This window comes from Polistes canadensis, unplaced genomic scaffold (assembly GCF_001313835.1).
Source record: "Polistes canadensis isolate GaletaPanama2010 unplaced genomic scaffold, ASM131383v1 scaffold_16, whole genome shotgun sequence".
Lineage (NCBI taxonomy): Eukaryota > Metazoa > Arthropoda > Insecta > Hymenoptera > Vespidae > Polistes > Polistes canadensis.
Window position 1 is genome coordinate 166,992 of NW_014569563.1, and position 16,388 is coordinate 183,379.

General features: G+C 30.0%; 2 protein-coding genes across 4 annotated transcripts; both read right to left on the bottom strand.

Annotated features, from left to right (window-relative positions):
* Positions 1-1,160: 1,160 nt before the first annotated feature.
* On the bottom strand, positions 1,161-6,151 carry LOC106793650 (SH3 domain-containing kinase-binding protein 1). Of its 3 annotated transcripts, none has more exons than XM_014760778.1 (9): positions 5,951-6,151; positions 5,402-5,613; positions 4,908-5,312; positions 4,616-4,829; positions 4,110-4,507; positions 3,931-4,029; positions 3,752-3,849; positions 3,496-3,667; positions 1,161-3,352 (listed from the first exon to the last, which is right to left on the bottom strand). In XM_014760778.1, the coding sequence occupies exons 2-9, from the start codon at positions 5,558-5,560 to the stop codon at positions 3,245-3,247; spliced, it is 1,653 nt and encodes a 550-aa protein (XP_014616264.1). In that variant the 5' UTR covers positions 5,561-5,613; positions 5,951-6,151; the 3' UTR covers positions 1,161-3,244. The 3 variants fall into 3 exon arrangements, with proteins under 3 accessions (XP_014616264.1, XP_014616263.1, XP_014616265.1); XM_014760777.1 differs by having other exon boundaries at positions 5,867-6,151; XM_014760779.1 differs by having other exon boundaries at positions 3,496-3,649; positions 5,867-6,147.
* Positions 6,152-10,130: 3,979 nt separating this feature from the next.
* LOC106793642 (ras-related protein Rab-8A) lies at positions 10,131-15,436 on the bottom strand. The gene is made up of 5 exons (XM_014760760.1): positions 15,204-15,436; positions 14,222-14,282; positions 13,668-13,806; positions 13,141-13,344; positions 10,131-13,064 (listed from the first exon to the last, which is right to left on the bottom strand). The coding sequence occupies exons 1-5, from the start codon at positions 15,325-15,327 to the stop codon at positions 12,966-12,968; spliced, it is 627 nt and encodes a 208-aa protein (XP_014616246.1). The 5' UTR covers positions 15,328-15,436; the 3' UTR covers positions 10,131-12,965.
* Between the last annotated feature and the right edge of the window lie 952 nt (positions 15,437-16,388).

Here is a 16,388-nt window from a genome sequence, read left to right on the forward strand (position 1 = left end):
AAAAATTTAAAATATTAATATTAATATATGTGCAAAAAAATAAGTTTTAAAGTATCTAGTAAAAGTATATCATACAGAAATGTAATCAGAGCTTTGATATAAAGATTGTATAAAGATTTATATAAACAGGATTTTTTTGTAGTTATTCGCTGCTCATGTGCTTTATATATAAATAATTCATTAACACATGAAAAGTATTGGTCCATTCTTATGTAAAAGGTACCTTTATAATATTTTAGGCAAATATATACTAGTGCATTATAAATTTGAGCATTTTTATGCTGTCTATAAATGAATTAGGCAATATTTTGTGCCAAATGAACTTATTTAAAAAAATAAAATGCAACTACATAAACAAAATTTAATATATGTGTACATTCAGAAAAACAAATATGGTTATGGCACGCAATAACATCATTATATTATTTTAGAATGATGAAATGAATGGACCATATAGTTTATAATACATAGTACAAGAGTAGTTTATCCATTGGAGTAATAATCATTGTTAAATATTTGCATAAATTTGTTTGTTTAGGAAGCAAAAGCATGCTGACTTTTATATATTTAACTTTGTGATACATTTGATTCAAAGAAATAAATTTTTATTGAATATTCATGCGAAAAGTATATCTGTCTATTAGTAAATAGCTCTACAAAAAATAAGAAAAGCTTTTTAAATTTTGCTTAAAACTATTATTGTCCTGTGATAAATCTACGAGAATAAGGAAAAATGATGAAACTATTAGCAGAAATAATGATCTTAGAGGGGATGACATTTGTTTGTTTAAAAGCTAGATGAGAAAACGACTTGACTTGATTATTATGCAGTGAGATATAAAAGTATAAAACGATTTGTTTATGGTGCGATATACACATATTTTGTTGTTTTTCAATAAATGACGAGTTTCAAAGTGTTAGATTATTTCTTTTTTTTTCATAAGCATAGTCAACATTATATGCTTGTTAAGAAGACTTAGTAAAAATATTAATCACTATTGTACATTTACATAGTTAGCACAAAGTAGGATGATAAAGTACTAGTACTATTTTTTTTCCAAATAGGATACATTTTAATAACAATTGTCTCATTGGGTTTATGGCTTCATGATTCTATCTATTATATAATTAAAATGATTTTTTCCATAAATTTTTTTTTTAAATCTATTTTACGAGACAAAACTGTATATTTTTAATAAGTTATTGATATATGTTCCTACAATATATTTTACAAAGATAATTTATATTTTCTTGCCATTGTTAATATGCAGTTCATAGCGTGTAATCGTAGCGATTAAATATGCGCAGTAAAATAGTTTATAATAAGAAAAGCTTGCAAGCATGTCATTGAAATTTGTTTGCACATGTTATATTTCTATCATGTTTCATTTGTTAATGAAAAGCGATAAGCTTACACATTGCATTATTATAATTCGGGACGGATCGCATAGAAAAAAATACATCGCGTTCCAAGTGCCATTTTTCACAACTCTATAATAATGCATGTGCAATTAGATGAACACATTTTTTATTTTATTTTCTTTTAATTAGATATTTTATTTATTGCTTAAATAAGGAATGTGCGTATATGTATAAGTATAGCTATTCTATGTCTTTGTTTAGAAATATATAAACTTTTTGGAATGCTTTTAAAACTTTCATGCAGCATTAGGCAATATTATATGTGTAGGATGAAGCAAAATTAGAATAATTAATATGAACAAGACGAGTAGCCCTAAACCCGAAAGACTTCGATCTTACCAAAAGTAATTTTTGTTAATATACAGGAATTAATATAAGCAATCATTTGTTGCTTGCCGACAAATTTCGATAACTATATAGATCAATCATGTGCGCATTAAGTATAAAAAAGAAATGTATGCGTCACAATATTTATATTTCATAATACAATTTGCATTAACAGTCACATTTATGATCACGAATATTGATTTTATGTATTTTGATATTTACGGTACATAATTTAGAAAAATTTGATTTATCAGACTAGAATTTTTACAATAAATTGTTTAATTCAAATTGAAAATATTGCAAGAAATAATGTTTTCTAATGTGGAAATATACAATACTAATCTGCTTTGCTCGAATCATCAGTTAGAATTTATATAACGAATATTTATATAAAAAATTAAATATTCTATCTAGGTCGTGTTTGTGCTATAAGTACATTCACTTAAAATTTTGCTCTTTTAAGAAAATAAAAAATTTGTCAAATGTTCAACGTTTTCATAATAATGCCAAACATAGCTTCTAATTTGTTTCTCTACACAAGTATTAAATAACTTTCAATTCATTCCCTGTGTGTGATAGATTCTTTTTTTCTCATTGTTTACTACCTCATTCATATGTGTATACTACAAATTTGTGATAGATTTGTATATCACTTACTTTATTAGCACCATTTGAAAAGCAATACTTAAAAAATGACACATTCAATTTTTGGATCTAATGTATCCACAAACTAGCTCACAACTTGTTATTTGTAACATATATGGTTATGAGTTTCCAGATAGGTGTTTGTATCTCTGTGTATGAATGGAGGCACCTCACAAATGCAGTGAACAGAGTAGTGTATATTGGCACTCACGAATGAATAAACTTACTATGAATTATTATCATCATATGAATATTGCGAGGCATCTATTAGATGGACAAAAATCACATTATATTCAATTAAACAACTGTTTTAAGTACTTTAGTTTCTCTTCTTTGATAGCTAAAACTTTAATTGCTATAACGAGACAATTTTTGGTATTTCTTTAAAACGATAAAAGTTTTTCTTGTTAATATGTTACTAATATATTTAAAACATCACAATTAAGAAAAAAAAGTATCGACAAAATAAAAACAAAAAAGTAAAAAAAAAATCAATCTGGCGGATGTTGTGAGATCACACGAAATATCAGATTATGTAAAGACAAAAAAAACAATGAATATTTACGGTTAAAAAATCTTAGACGGAATGTCGCATTTATAGCCAAAAATAGGCAAATACTGTTACTGCATTGGTGGAGCAAACGAAAAAAATGACACCACCAAAATCAATAAATATATAACAACCACGATAATAGTACTAGTAATAATTATGCTATTAATAGTATTAGTACTTCGTTATTTGCAACATTATGACACAAACAACAAAATATTTATAAATTAAAAACAAAATATTATAATTATAAAAATACGTTTCAGGAAATACGCATCAATTTTTAGATATTAAAAAGTTTCAAACTTTGTTATTCATTGAAGCATTTGCCATAAGTGGTACAAGCTGCTCTGAAAGTTGTTGTACAGTTTGCTGCAATAGTGCCTGTTTTTCTTCCAGCATGGCAACCTTTATATAGATAAGTCAATATTGATAAAATAATAATTGATTTAAATGATTCAGCATTTTTAACGATGTAGTTGTTAATATAAACAAATATTTCGTAAGAAAAATTATATATTTAAAAATTGTATATATGATGAAATATTTACCCTTTCCAGCAGTTGACTATAAAGATGGTACGGAACAAAGGCCAAAGTTCCAGGTGTTGTTACAGTTCCATGATCCGTTGTATCTGACTTTCTTTCCTTTTCTTTTTGTTTATCTTCACACTCTGTTTCTTGTTTAGCAGCAGCATCGATATTTCTAAATGATACCATTAATCTGTTACATTGTATAAAATATTTTAACATAAGTCTTAAATAAAAGATTTAATAATAATAATAACTCTTGTATTTATAAATGTACCGTGAGACAGTGCTTTCTCTCTTAATTTCCGGTTTATCAACCCGATCGACCGAACCGACTTTTCTCCTTTCTAACTGATTCATTTTTAATTCTTCTACCTAAATGACAAATAAATAATGTCAAGAATACGGAATAACAAAGATGTTTTTTTTTAAATATAAATATAAATTTTTAATTACCCAAGGTGCCTTCTTCCTTGCTTTTGCTGACAGTTTCTCACCTTCATCTTCCCTTAACGAGTCTGTTTCTTCAGTATTTCCGTTCGATAAATTATCTTCCTAAACACGAATAATTTTCAATAAAAAAAAGTTTATTAGAAACATAAATATCATGTGCTATTGAATAGAATGTTAAATACCATAGTGGGATTTATTGTTGTATTAAGTATTGTGGTTGCTGTTGTTGTAGTTCCAGTAGTATGATGTCGTAAATGTTGAGAGGAAGGCAAACGACGTCGAGGTGCTTTTGCACGTGAAGCTGTCAAATGCGAAAGTGGCGCCCCTTCACCTCTCTCCACTCCATCTAACTCTTCTCCTAGCGCTATGCTTGGATTTCCATTGCCATTATTACTTCCAGCATCACTTATAAAATGTTTCAAATTAGAAATAAGTGAAGGATTGCTCATTGGTTTCTTCTCCCCGCTTCCTCCACCACTACTTCCACCCCCTCCACCAACATTAGACAAGGCTAAAGTTGAAGATGTAGAAGACGATGTTATCAATTTTTTAGTAGTTTCCACCATGTTACTAAAATGATCTGAAAAATAGGAGTAATTATTGACTTAAGATATGTTGTATAATGTATTTTTTTTTTTAGAAGATATATAAGCATCATACTTATTACATATAAAATAAATAGATATACCTGTACGTAAATTTTTGGGATCTAAACTTTTCCTAGCATGTGCTTTCTCACTTTTTTTTAGTTGATGAGCATGTTTCGCAACAGATTTAGAAGTCAGTTGACCTGCTTCGTGCCACTGTTCTTGATCTTGATGATCATTCTTAACCCCAATAACTTCGACAAAATTATCTGGAAATAATCCTATTTGTCCTCTTAATTCTCCTTTCCACCAACCCTTTAATAACAACAATTAAGTATTATTTCATATTCTTCTCATTTGTTATTAGATATACATTTTTTAACAAGAACTTACTTTATCCGGTGCATCTCTGGAAAGCAATGCAATTATTTCTCCTTCAACCAATGTTAATTCATCTTCATTAGCTGCCTCGTACGCGTACAGAACTCTACAGTATTCTTTCTTGTCTTTCTTGTGCTTATCTTCTTCTTCATAACTTAGATGTACAAAATTCGAAGGGAAGACACCAACTCTCCCTCTAAGTCTACCTCTCCACCATCCTTCCTCTACTTCACCCAAGAATTCTATGGAATCTTGAGGTACAAGAGTTAATTCATCTTCGTTACAAGGTTCATAACTGTATAGAACTTTACACCACCTCCTTCCAGATCCCCCATTACGTAAAGTAACTTCTTCTGGTTTTGTACTACTAACAGCTTCAGTTGTGCTCGCTCCACTTGTCGGAGATGGATCCAATACCTATCACAATATATAAAAAATAATATATAGTACAATAAAGACTTCTAACAAACTTATAATAATAAAGTTATAGGAAGTATAATGCATACCTTAACAAAATTATCAGGGAACATGCCACGCTTATCTCTTAAAGTACCTTCCCACCAACCACCCAACATCACTTTTATTTCTCTAATTATATCTCCTTTTCTGAGAGTTAATTCGTCAGGTTCCCTAGCTATATAATTATATTCTACAATCGCCTCCATCTTTCATTTATAGTTTATAATTCATGAATATATTAGGTCTTGCAATCTTATATCTGAAAGTACAATTAATTGATCTAAATACCGATTAAAAGAACAAAAAAATGTATCGAAATACATAACAATAGTAAGAGAAAAAATGTTTAATATTTTAAATATTCGTTCACATAATACTTAAAATGTTCGTTATAATTTTCCTTCGATTAGATTCGTATTATTTAAAAAGAATAAAGATAGAAGAAAATAAATCTGTAATAAAATAACAATGCTTGGTAAAGGAATAAACACGCGTGACAATAGGTAGCATACGTATAATTAGGACGAGATGCCTGTCCGAGGTAATCATTCATCTATCGATCATTCTACAGTCTTCATAGTAACGTGCAAACTTACGAGCATCATCGTAAGATAATGTTTAGAAAAGTAGATGTTAGGATCGAAAAATTTAGGCGTATCCCAAACTCGATTGACAGCCCGACGAATTTGTCATAGTAGCCATCTTGGACTTAGGGAACTCGGGGTCAACTTCAAGATGCAATCTGGGTAAATCGCGCGTGCCAACTTCATTGGTGGTGATCGAATAACGCGCCAAATCATAATCTATACCGGTTCGCTGCTAACATCTTAAAAGATTTTGCTTTTATAAAGAAAACTTGTTGAATAATATCAATAGATATTGTTATATTCGTTCTTATGTGTTATCGAAAATATACCACGATTAAGAAAGGTAAAGAAATATTATTATATTTATTATTGTCTTTAAAAGAATGTTCCTTATCTTTAAAAACTTGACTAGATATACTTACTTTCTCACTATCGTTTTATGTATCGAACTTGTTAATTATTGTCAACGAGACCCTGCAAGTCTCTTAATACAACTGTCTCTATTCCGATAACAATACATTATTCCTCGTACACTCGATGATTCATACTTGTAATCGATCTACTCTTATCAGAAAGACCTTACACGTATTGTTAATGTGTGAGGAATATCAATGGTCCTTGCTTAGTCTACCGTTGTTCGTATATATAGTAAGTTTCTATTTTATTCGATTGTATCATCTTCTGTATTCGAAAAGTCTTCTATTAAGCATCTTATAAATTATTCATTCATTTCCAAAGAATTCAAGGAAGCACGATTTATCGTTTATAAATATTTTCATACGAAAGCAAAAATATTCTTATTTTTTTTATACGTACGTGTGAAGTTTTTCAAGAACGCGTCTTATCGTTAGCCTCGCTTTCTGATACGAAAAGTGCGGTAAAATTTGAATTTAAATATATAATCAGTTTTCTTTAATATTTTTACTTCTGCTTAATAATAGTATATATATGTATATATAATAGTCAAGTATCATAGGTAAAAAGTGTGCATCTTTATTATTTATTACTGATTCACACATTAAATTGTACAATCGTTTCTACAAACATAAAGATTTACGAATATACATCGCGAAACGACGATGTGTGTCGAAAATTGTTGAGGTAACGAGCGCAACATAGTCCTATTGTTCTTGAACTTAATACTAATCTCTTTCTAATAAAGACAATATAAAAAAAAGAGTATTACATTACTACGTGCGTCGTTTAAAATAAAATTACAGAACTATTTTTCTTCTGAATAAATAAGAAAATCCACAATAATGCGAAAGTCTTTCCTTTGGGGAGGATTAAAAATAGGACAAGAAATCATTGAAAAAGGCTTTCTTTTTTCTAAAGCGATGCGCAAGAAGATTGTTAACTCTTACTCCGTAAACGTTTTTTCCTATTTTTACGTTTAACACAAACCATAAACAGGGGTCATTTATTTCCGACATATTTTTTCGCAGGATTAAAAGTTTTTGAAAACGTTCATTTATAGTATCTTTTAAAAACTTCTCAATTGAGATTAGACTACGAGATTTAAGCGATCATTTGTTTAAATATGCGAAGCACAAATTCTCCGAACCATTTTAAAATTTATTCGGACACAAAAAACCCCCATTTGCGGATATATTAAAAGATTTATTTAAAGTTTGAATAATAATAAAAGGAAATAAACGTGTATATATATATATAAGGTTTTCTAAGAAATTTCTACTCACGAAGACCAGCTTCGAAGAAGAAACGAAATGTCTTGGTAAGAACAGTAAGAAAGGAGGAAAACGATCCAGCGTTTTTTTTTTTACAACCAAAAAAATAAAACATAAGCTGTCCTACCGGCGCAAACTCTTACAAATTGACATCTCTCTTTATCTCTTTCTCTCTTTTACTCCTTCCCTATTTGTTTTCTCTCTCTTTTTCTATATCATTTTGTTCTGTGATCTCTTTATATTTCTTACTTATAAGCGCGTTTAAAAATCGCATTTCTTGCTTTTTCAAAATGGCGGTAACATAAGTTGACGAATAAATGAGCAGAAGAACGTGTTTTTGATATCTACTCAATAATAATAATTAGGAGTAAAGAATTCTAATTCTTACTCAAGACTTTATCGATTATCAATTATTATCGATAGGTTGTAAGTGATTACTACTACGAGAAAGAGCGTAAAGGCTGTGACTTTATCAAACAACGGCCAAAAGAACCGAACTTCTGTTACGTTTGCTTTTTTCCCTTCCTTTCCTTTTTCCTATCTTTCTTTCTCTTTTTATTTATATAAATCTCCTCTATCGCGAGTTATAAACATATAAAAGCAACAAATATATACGACTGTATCGTGTACACGCACATATGTGTGTGTATGTATATATATATACTCCTTTAATGCAAATAGTACAAAGCCTATAATCGTAATCGTTACGCTTTTGCATTGATATTGCGGATGCGGCTTCAAATGAATGCTATATTTATATTGAAATTTATCGGGGAAAAAAATCCTAGCTCAATATTTATAAATCTTTACTTGCTTGTTATGAATTCGATCGATCGAGGATCACGCTCATATTCTTTTTTATTTTTTTAACAATATCAGTACTCTACCTTTGCAACAACGTGCAAACTCGTGCTCGTAATCTTTTCAGTCAATTTATTCATTTCTTTTTCTCTTTTTTTTTTTTTTTTTACATAAGGTCAAGTGCAAAGAAATGTGTCTGTGTGTTGTGTGTGTGCGCGCGTAGGTGGTATGTATAATTCGTAATCGCTGGTACGAAATATTTTTGCTGCGAAAAAATCGTAACTTTTGGTCAATTCTTTTTTCTCTCATTCTCTTTTTTTTTTGCTTTTTCTTTTTTAAATTTTCTTTACTACAAACAGCTATTTTCTTATTTCGTCTTATACTTTCTCATCCTCTTTCTTTCTTTCTGTCTGTCTCTCTCTCTCTCTCTCTCTCTCCTCCTCCTCTTTCTTTTTCTCTCATTATCTTCATCTTTCTCTCTTCTTCTCGTCTTAATAATCGTTGGTAGGCACAATAAAGGCGTATTTATCATTTTTCTTGTTAGCTTTTTAAACGAAGATCGCGAACAGGAAGTGCGTGTTATCATCTTAACGTTATTTAAGAATTTCTATGCTACTACGAAAATGCGATTGTGCGGATTAATTAATTTACGCATCATCATAATCACTAGAACGTGCTTCATAATAATACGTTTATTGACGATTGTAAATTATCTCCTAATTTATTTATTTATTTACTTAATTAAGTCATTAATTCATTTTACTTAATTATTTCTTTTCTTCCTTTTGAGTACATTTTCTCTTAAAGGACAATGCAATTCTAGTGCCGGCGTTCGCGATTGTCGATCTCAATCGTCGTTCTCCGTTATTATTTTTTCTTTCTCATTACACATTATTTTCCTCTTTTTTTTCGACGTAAACTAAGAAAAAATTTTATTTTCTTTCCTCTCGCCATCGACGTCGTACTAATTGTTAAACAATTATTCGAAAAAAGGACGTATTCGAGTATCTATTCGACTAAAATTAATGATAATAATAATTATAATAATAATAATAATAATAATAATGATAATGATAATAATCATGAACAACAATAATAGTAGTGAATATTTCCTGTTATCTATTCGCCATTACTTTGCTTGTGTCATCCAGTTTGCATTCGAATACCTCATCGATATTATATTAAGATGACAAAATTGCACTTTTTCATTATTTAAATACTTTAATATACACGTAAGCATGATATTTAAATTGTCAGAAATATTAAAATAAGTCGAATGCAAATTGAATGATACAGCAAAAATAGTAACAGGCAAATACTAGAAAAGATCCCTAATTATAATAATAATAATAATAATAATTTATATCAAATATTGCACCATATATTCCTCTCCCCCGCTACCTGGTCTTTAACTTTGTACAAAAAGACTACACAAACCATATTAAACGATTGTTATTTTCAAAAACGAGAGTTCTCGAATATTTCGTATCAAGGTAGAAAACTTACGGATTTATTCTAACTTATTGTTTGATCATTGTTATAAAATAAAAAATGAAAATAAAACAAAATGGTCGAGAACTTTCATTTTTTTCGATGGACGAATAATGCAACACGAAAAGTTCACTGGATTTATCGCAGTTCTCCTTTGCTGTTATTGTTGCTTATACTGATTTTTGTTGTTGTTCATTTTTTTCTCTCCCTTTCTTCTTATCTTTTTTTCTTTCAATGATTATCAAAGCGCTTCAATCAAATATCGCACGTAGATAGTGGCACGTAATTGGACGCCGTAGACAGCGTATCAGAACATACATTTTCTTATTCTCTTTTTATTTTTTTATTTCTTTCTTTCTCTCGAATAAAAATTGTAATACGCTAAATTTCTAACTAAAATCATTCGATAATTTTGCTATCAACCCCATTTTTTGGTTTAAGTATCATTTCAAGCGTACCAAAAGCGAAAGCTACTATTTCTTATGAACACCAAGAATTGTAACGAAATGATCATATATATGTTCAGGTTAATTGGAACGATCGTGCGAAATCATATACGACAAGTTAGGAAATTTTTATCTAAAAACTTCCGAAATAAGAAATCATTATCGTATTTGTTCTATTATCGTCACAGTTGATACATCTACTTAATCATAAGTGTTGTTTCTTCTCTTTCTTCTTCTTCTTCTTTTTTTTTAGTCATCTTGCAGAGGAAACTTTTCTTTCTCATTTTCTTCTTTTTACGGATACGCATAATCACAATGCACTTTAATTCTCTCACATTAGATATATTTATTTAAATATCATGGAGTTAGCAGTGCACCAAGCGGCAAAAATATTTTTTTTTGCACGATATTATCATTCTAGACGACGAAATGTCGAGTTAAAGTTTCGTACTCTATATTATTTTTAGGCCTTTCGATAAAATGTGTCATATTTTGCCAATTATTTCTGGTGTACATTCTTTCTTTTTTTCTTTTTGTTGTTCAGGCATGTATATCGAACAAACTTTCATTCATATTTCAAAACAATAATCTCTCTCTTTTAATAACTCAGTGTTAATTACTTAAAATTTTATATTTTTTGCATTCGTTTAAAATCTTTCTTACTATATCTTCTCTTTTTTACGTACAGCTATTGTAATTATTACTAAATGTTTTGAAACACGAAATGTACATTTGCTGAGTATTATTATATATCCATTTTGTTCAACATGCCCCGTTCGTTTCTTTTATCTGTCCATTTTTCGTTTCGAAGTAGTAAAAAAGAAAATGCAAATTTTCTTTTTTTCTTTCTGTCTCTCTCCCTCTCTCTCTCTTTCTCTATCTGTTTTTCTCTGTAGTATAATTGTAATAATAGTATTAGTAGTATTAATACAATAATGCGCCTTGTGCGAAATGTATGCATTTGTTTACATATGCATGTAAATTCGGTGGAGCAAAAGAAATATTTTGCTTGTCACTTATAATTTATTTATTTATTTTTTTTATTTACGTATTCGTATCTGATAAAATGCGCGATATATCGAAAGTAGTACGAAAAAGCTTACGGTGGCAAGTATAGAGCGATACGAATGAAATTTCTACGAAGAGTTGAAAAATTCTCTTTTTCGAAATATCATCAAATGTGTGAGTGTGTGTGTGTGTTCGTGTACGTATGCATGTATATGTATGTACGTAGTGCAAGAAATTGATTTGGAAACATGACAAATCGTGAGGTAAGATTTAACGAAATTCTAACTGCGGCCAGTACTAAAATGTAAATGCCTAATTGAAATTCGTTTAAGCCATCAGCACTTCACGACTTTATTTTATTTTATTATATTTCTTTTTGGTTTAATTTCAAAATCAATTTCTTTTATTTTGTATGTGTCGATTCTCGATATCGACACAGCTATCACAATTAATTTTATCTTTAGCATAGAAAGGCCAAGGAGAAAGGATTTGTCATTAATATTTCTTTTTCCCCAATATAATTTTTTTAAGTGTTAATTATTTTTTTCAAGCACCTTCAATTAAACGATGAGATTTAAAGAGTCAATTATTTTTACTGTTTAACTGTTATCCTTTTAAAGTTTATCATTTTTATGTACCATTTGTTTAAAATTAAACGCTAAATTAGAATATCGAGTTGACAATGATTTATTTTAATTATACAAATCCAGTCTCCTTGATCTTTCGCCTCTAAGATTTTGATAGATTTTCTGGATCAACAGTGAGCTCAGAGATCATGAGCATAAACGATCCGTCAATTCTTTCGATATTCTGCGTTAATTCAATCTTACGATTCCTCTTACGAAAGTATCATACTTTCTGCCTATCTCTCTTTCTCTCTTTTTTTTCAATTTATACGTACATATTTCATCTACGTTAATATCATAATTTAAATAATCTTCGCGATAAGTTTTAGCATAGAGTTTCGATGTTTAATAAGGAAATTTGAGTTGGTGACGATCCTAAACAATCGCCAAAGTGACAGCACGATTTAGATTAAAATGTGAACGTTCGTATCGTATGAACGATTATTATTATTATTATTAATGTTAATATTATTATTATTATTATTATTACATACGCGAGCGGTAACTTCAAAGTTACACATATCTGCTTTTTTTGCTTAGCCACGTTATACGATTCGTCGTACGCTATACGTGTATTTATGTGTTTACGTGTAAGTGTATACGGTATATGTGCAGAATTTTTTTTTGGTTTAAGATAATATTAGTCACGATTTATTTTAATTCGATAACCATTTGTGTCTGTTTTCACTCTATTTCTCTTTCTTTCTCTCTTTCTTTTTTCTCATATGCGTTAATTCCTAGAAGTTCTTATTTTACTGACTTTTCCATACACCATATAAGGATTATATGATCGTAAGAGCAACGTAACTATGCGTACGTTCCCATAGGGAGAAGCGAATAAAATTGATGTCCAAGAACAAATACTTCCCTTCTTTCAAACCTGAAATATATCAGCGACCAATGAGCGAATTTCTCGTGTTCTTTTTTTTTTATTTTCCTTCCTTCTTTCATTCCTATGAGATGACTAACAGGTGCATCTCCAAGCGTCACCCTGTTGAGACGGTGATTGAGCTTTGATCACACTATCGGCACCTTCCCTTTCCGAAGCTTCGAACAAACTAGCCTGAAAATATCAATGAATTAGTAACTATTAGATTATAAATGAAAGAAAATATAAGATAAAAATGAAGAGAACTCACTCGACGTCCTCGTTGTTCTCGTATTCTCCTAGCTAAAGTTATAAATGCTTCTTCGATATTTATATCTTCCTTACAGGACACCTCGAAAAAAGGCATATCAAAATTTTCCGCTATTTTCTGACCTCTTTCAGCATCTACGGCTCTGTGTGCGGTGGCATCGCATTTATTAGCCGCTAATACTTTTACTACGTCCGGTGAGGCATTCTATAATGAAAAAGAAAATTAAAAAAAGATTCGTTATTAACTTGTTAATTGGAGTAGGTTAAGTTTACTCGTCACAAAGATTTATCTAAATTTTTTATTCTTATTAAAAAAAAAAAACATTATACTTCCAAATTAATATTATTTTATTTTGAAAATCGATTTTAATCGATTTCATATATCTACGTTGACACTAATCTGAAATCTTCCTCAGTTAAGGGGTGTAAAATAATTTTCTATGTTCAGCATAAAATTAATCAATGAAATTTTAATCAAATGATTTGAACTCTATGAAAGAAATGCAATATTCCTTTATTTGTCCTTACTTCCTGAATATTTCGAAGCCAATAAGACAGATGATTGAAACTGTCCATACTGGTGACATCGTACATCAGTAAGATACCCATGGCACCACGGTAATACGCTGTTGTTAGAGTTCTAAATCGTTCCTGTCCAGCGGTGTCCCTTTAAGAGAGAGATAGAGAAAGAAAGAAAGAAAAAAAGAAAAGGAAAGAAAAAACATTTTTATTAAAGCATATATTATTTATTTAATAGCAAATTTATCGCTGTCGTTCGATAGAAAACCGATAGCGTGTACGCGTGTTGGAAGTAAGTAGTAATGCCTCGTATATGTCAGACCAAATGTCGTCCAACCATACCGGTCCATTTCTACTTCTTCCGATAATAAAACTTCAACGATGCTATCTTCCTAACTTTTACGACTACCTATACGTACGATCTGTATTTTTATGCTGTCTTGTTTCTTTCTTTCTTTCATTTTTTTTTATTACTGTATGTGTATGCGTGTAACGCGCGTTTATGTATAATTTTTTGTTTTAAATGAATATTAGAATCAATCTCATAAATCGAGTTTACTTACCAAATTTGTAATTTGATTGGTGTACCGTCCAAGTTAATAATCTTCTGTTTGAAATCAATACCTGTGGAAAGTTTTTTTGCTTTCGTTATTTACAATTAATTTTAATAACAATCGCACGGTGTGTGTATGTGTGTGAACATAGAGATTATTGATTAAGCCAATCGATTGAAATATATCGAGAATTATTATATTTTTAAAAAAGACTCTTGTATTAAAGCGTGGAAAAGAAGTCTTACTGTCTCCAAGGATATACTATTACACCCAGAAACCTCTTTGGGACATCTCAAGCATAGGAGGAGTAGTCTCTTGAGAAATATGAGATTGCTTTAACAGGCGTAAGCGTAACAGCTGCGACTAGAACGAGGGTCGAATGACGAGATGACACTCAAAAGATAATCAGCTGATCGTTGGAAAAGTTCTATTCGTCGAATGGTTCGAATGAATGATCGTCGTTAAACGTGTTTTATTTTTTAATTTTAATATCTTGTATCTCTAAATGCAAAAAAATAATTAAATTGAAAAAAGAATAAGCCGGTATTTCTAGGATTAAAAAATGATCATAATAATAATGGAAAAAGAAAAAATAATAAAATTAACGTCTAATTCATATAACATTGCTTAGAAAGTTTTTCTAGGAAAAGTCTATGTAGACGTATAAGTATAGGAAGGAGAAATAGAAAAAAAATAATCAGGATTAGCCAGCCATAGTAGCGAATCCTTCGCTAAGGTCATGGTATTGACAGTAGCTAGGGATGATCGAAATATTGTCACTTATTTTTAAGATTATCACTAATGAATTTGATCAAAATGTTGATTAAATTGGAAACTGTGGTTTCCATTCACGTAGGAATCAACGAGAGGCACACTGGAGTCACTTGATAAATATAAAAAAAAAGGAATGAATAATCCAGGTGTTGGAACATATCGTGTTGCGAACGTTTGCGAATTCGATTATTTAGTATCCTCTCTCTTGTTTTCTCACCTATCGTCGATATATAAGTATCGTAGTATCTCTCGTCACAATAACGATGAACGATGCAAGTCTTGCCGACATTCGAATCCCCTAACACGAGGACTTTGTAGGTGGCTGCGAAATCAAGCGCCATGTTTACTGTCGAATCGCTTTTGAACTGTTGTTGGGTCGACAACAGAGTCGTCGGCCTAGGGGTTGTCCCATGAGCGTTCTTACTCAGAGGGGTTTAGAGGATCGATTCCGAGCCTGCGCGTCATTTCCTTCGCTTTCAAAAGAGACTTCACAATTTCTATCAACCTTACTTATCATGCGCGATACTACTCTATCTGTATGTGTTTGTGTTTTTTTTTTTATAGGCTTAGTCATCGTCTTTAATCCTTCAAAAACGAAGAGAACGAAGATTGCACTACCTTGGGTAGTAGTAGTAGTACTACTGTCGTACATGCACGAAAATGATGTGTATCAATTTTTATGAGTCCCAAATCGATGCTCTTAGAAGCTTACCGATGATCAAGAGCTTGTATTTAAAATTTTAAGACTCTGATGAACTCGATAGATCATAATACTTTGAAGTATTTAATAGTTGAAGTTTCATGCACAAATAAAATTGTTTGTTTTTGTTTTAATTTAGATATATAATTCGTAAGAAATAATAAAATAAATTTAATGAAATGATTTATGTACCTACATCAAATTGATTTATTATCAAAGAATTTTTAGGCGAAAAATCATGATCTTCTTTCAAGTATATTCTTACATGAAACTAGGGTAACTTTTACGTGACCTCACTAATTATATTCACAAGACCCTAGGTCAAGTTTTCTCTCCGGATGATCAAGTAAGATCGCACGAGTTCAATCATTTTATTTATTTAGTTTTTTTTAATCGTATTTTTATTTAGTGTAACTAAAATTCCTCTATCGATCTATGATCTAATCTAATACGGATAAAACAAATTAAACATTGTTTTTTTTTTTTTCTTTTATTTGATCTTTGAACGTCTATTGTTGTAAATCAAACATCTATAAAAAGTAAGCAATATAAATATTACACAACATTGTGTATAGTTTCGTAAGATTTTTGATACGTTTAATGTTGTTATATAAAAAATTGCTAATATTATAAATCAATACCTTTTCATATATATCAAAAAATACTTTTTTTTAGGATGCTTTTATATATAACAATAATAAT

What these genes read in the sequence shown, in the direction of transcription:
- LOC106793642 (XM_014760760.1), bottom strand. Translation starts at nt 15,327, where the DNA reads ATGGCGCTTGATTTCGCAGCCACCTACAAAGTCCTCGTGTTAGGGGAT. An exon ending in GGCTTCGAAATATTCAGGAA is followed by an intron (nt 13,345 to 13,667) that starts GTAAGGACAAAT and finishes TTTTCATTATAG; the next exon opens with AATGCCTCACCGGACGTAGT. An exon ending in GAGAACAACGAGGACGTCGA is followed by an intron (nt 13,065 to 13,140) that starts GTGAGTTCTCTT and finishes TGATATTTTCAG; the next exon opens with GCTAGTTTGTTCGAAGCTTC.
- LOC106793650 (XM_014760778.1), bottom strand. Translation starts at nt 5,560, where the DNA reads ATGGAGGCGATTGTAGAATATAATTATATAGCTAGGGAACCTGACGAA. An exon ending in CCAGAGATGCACCGGATAAA is followed by an intron (nt 4,830 to 4,907) that starts GTAAGTTCTTGT and finishes TTGTTATTAAAG; the next exon opens with GGTTGGTGGAAAGGAGAATT. An exon ending in ATAGTCAACTGCTGGAAAGG is followed by an intron (nt 3,353 to 3,495) that starts GTAAATATTTCA and finishes ATCTATATAAAG; the next exon opens with GTTGCCATGCTGGAAGAAAA.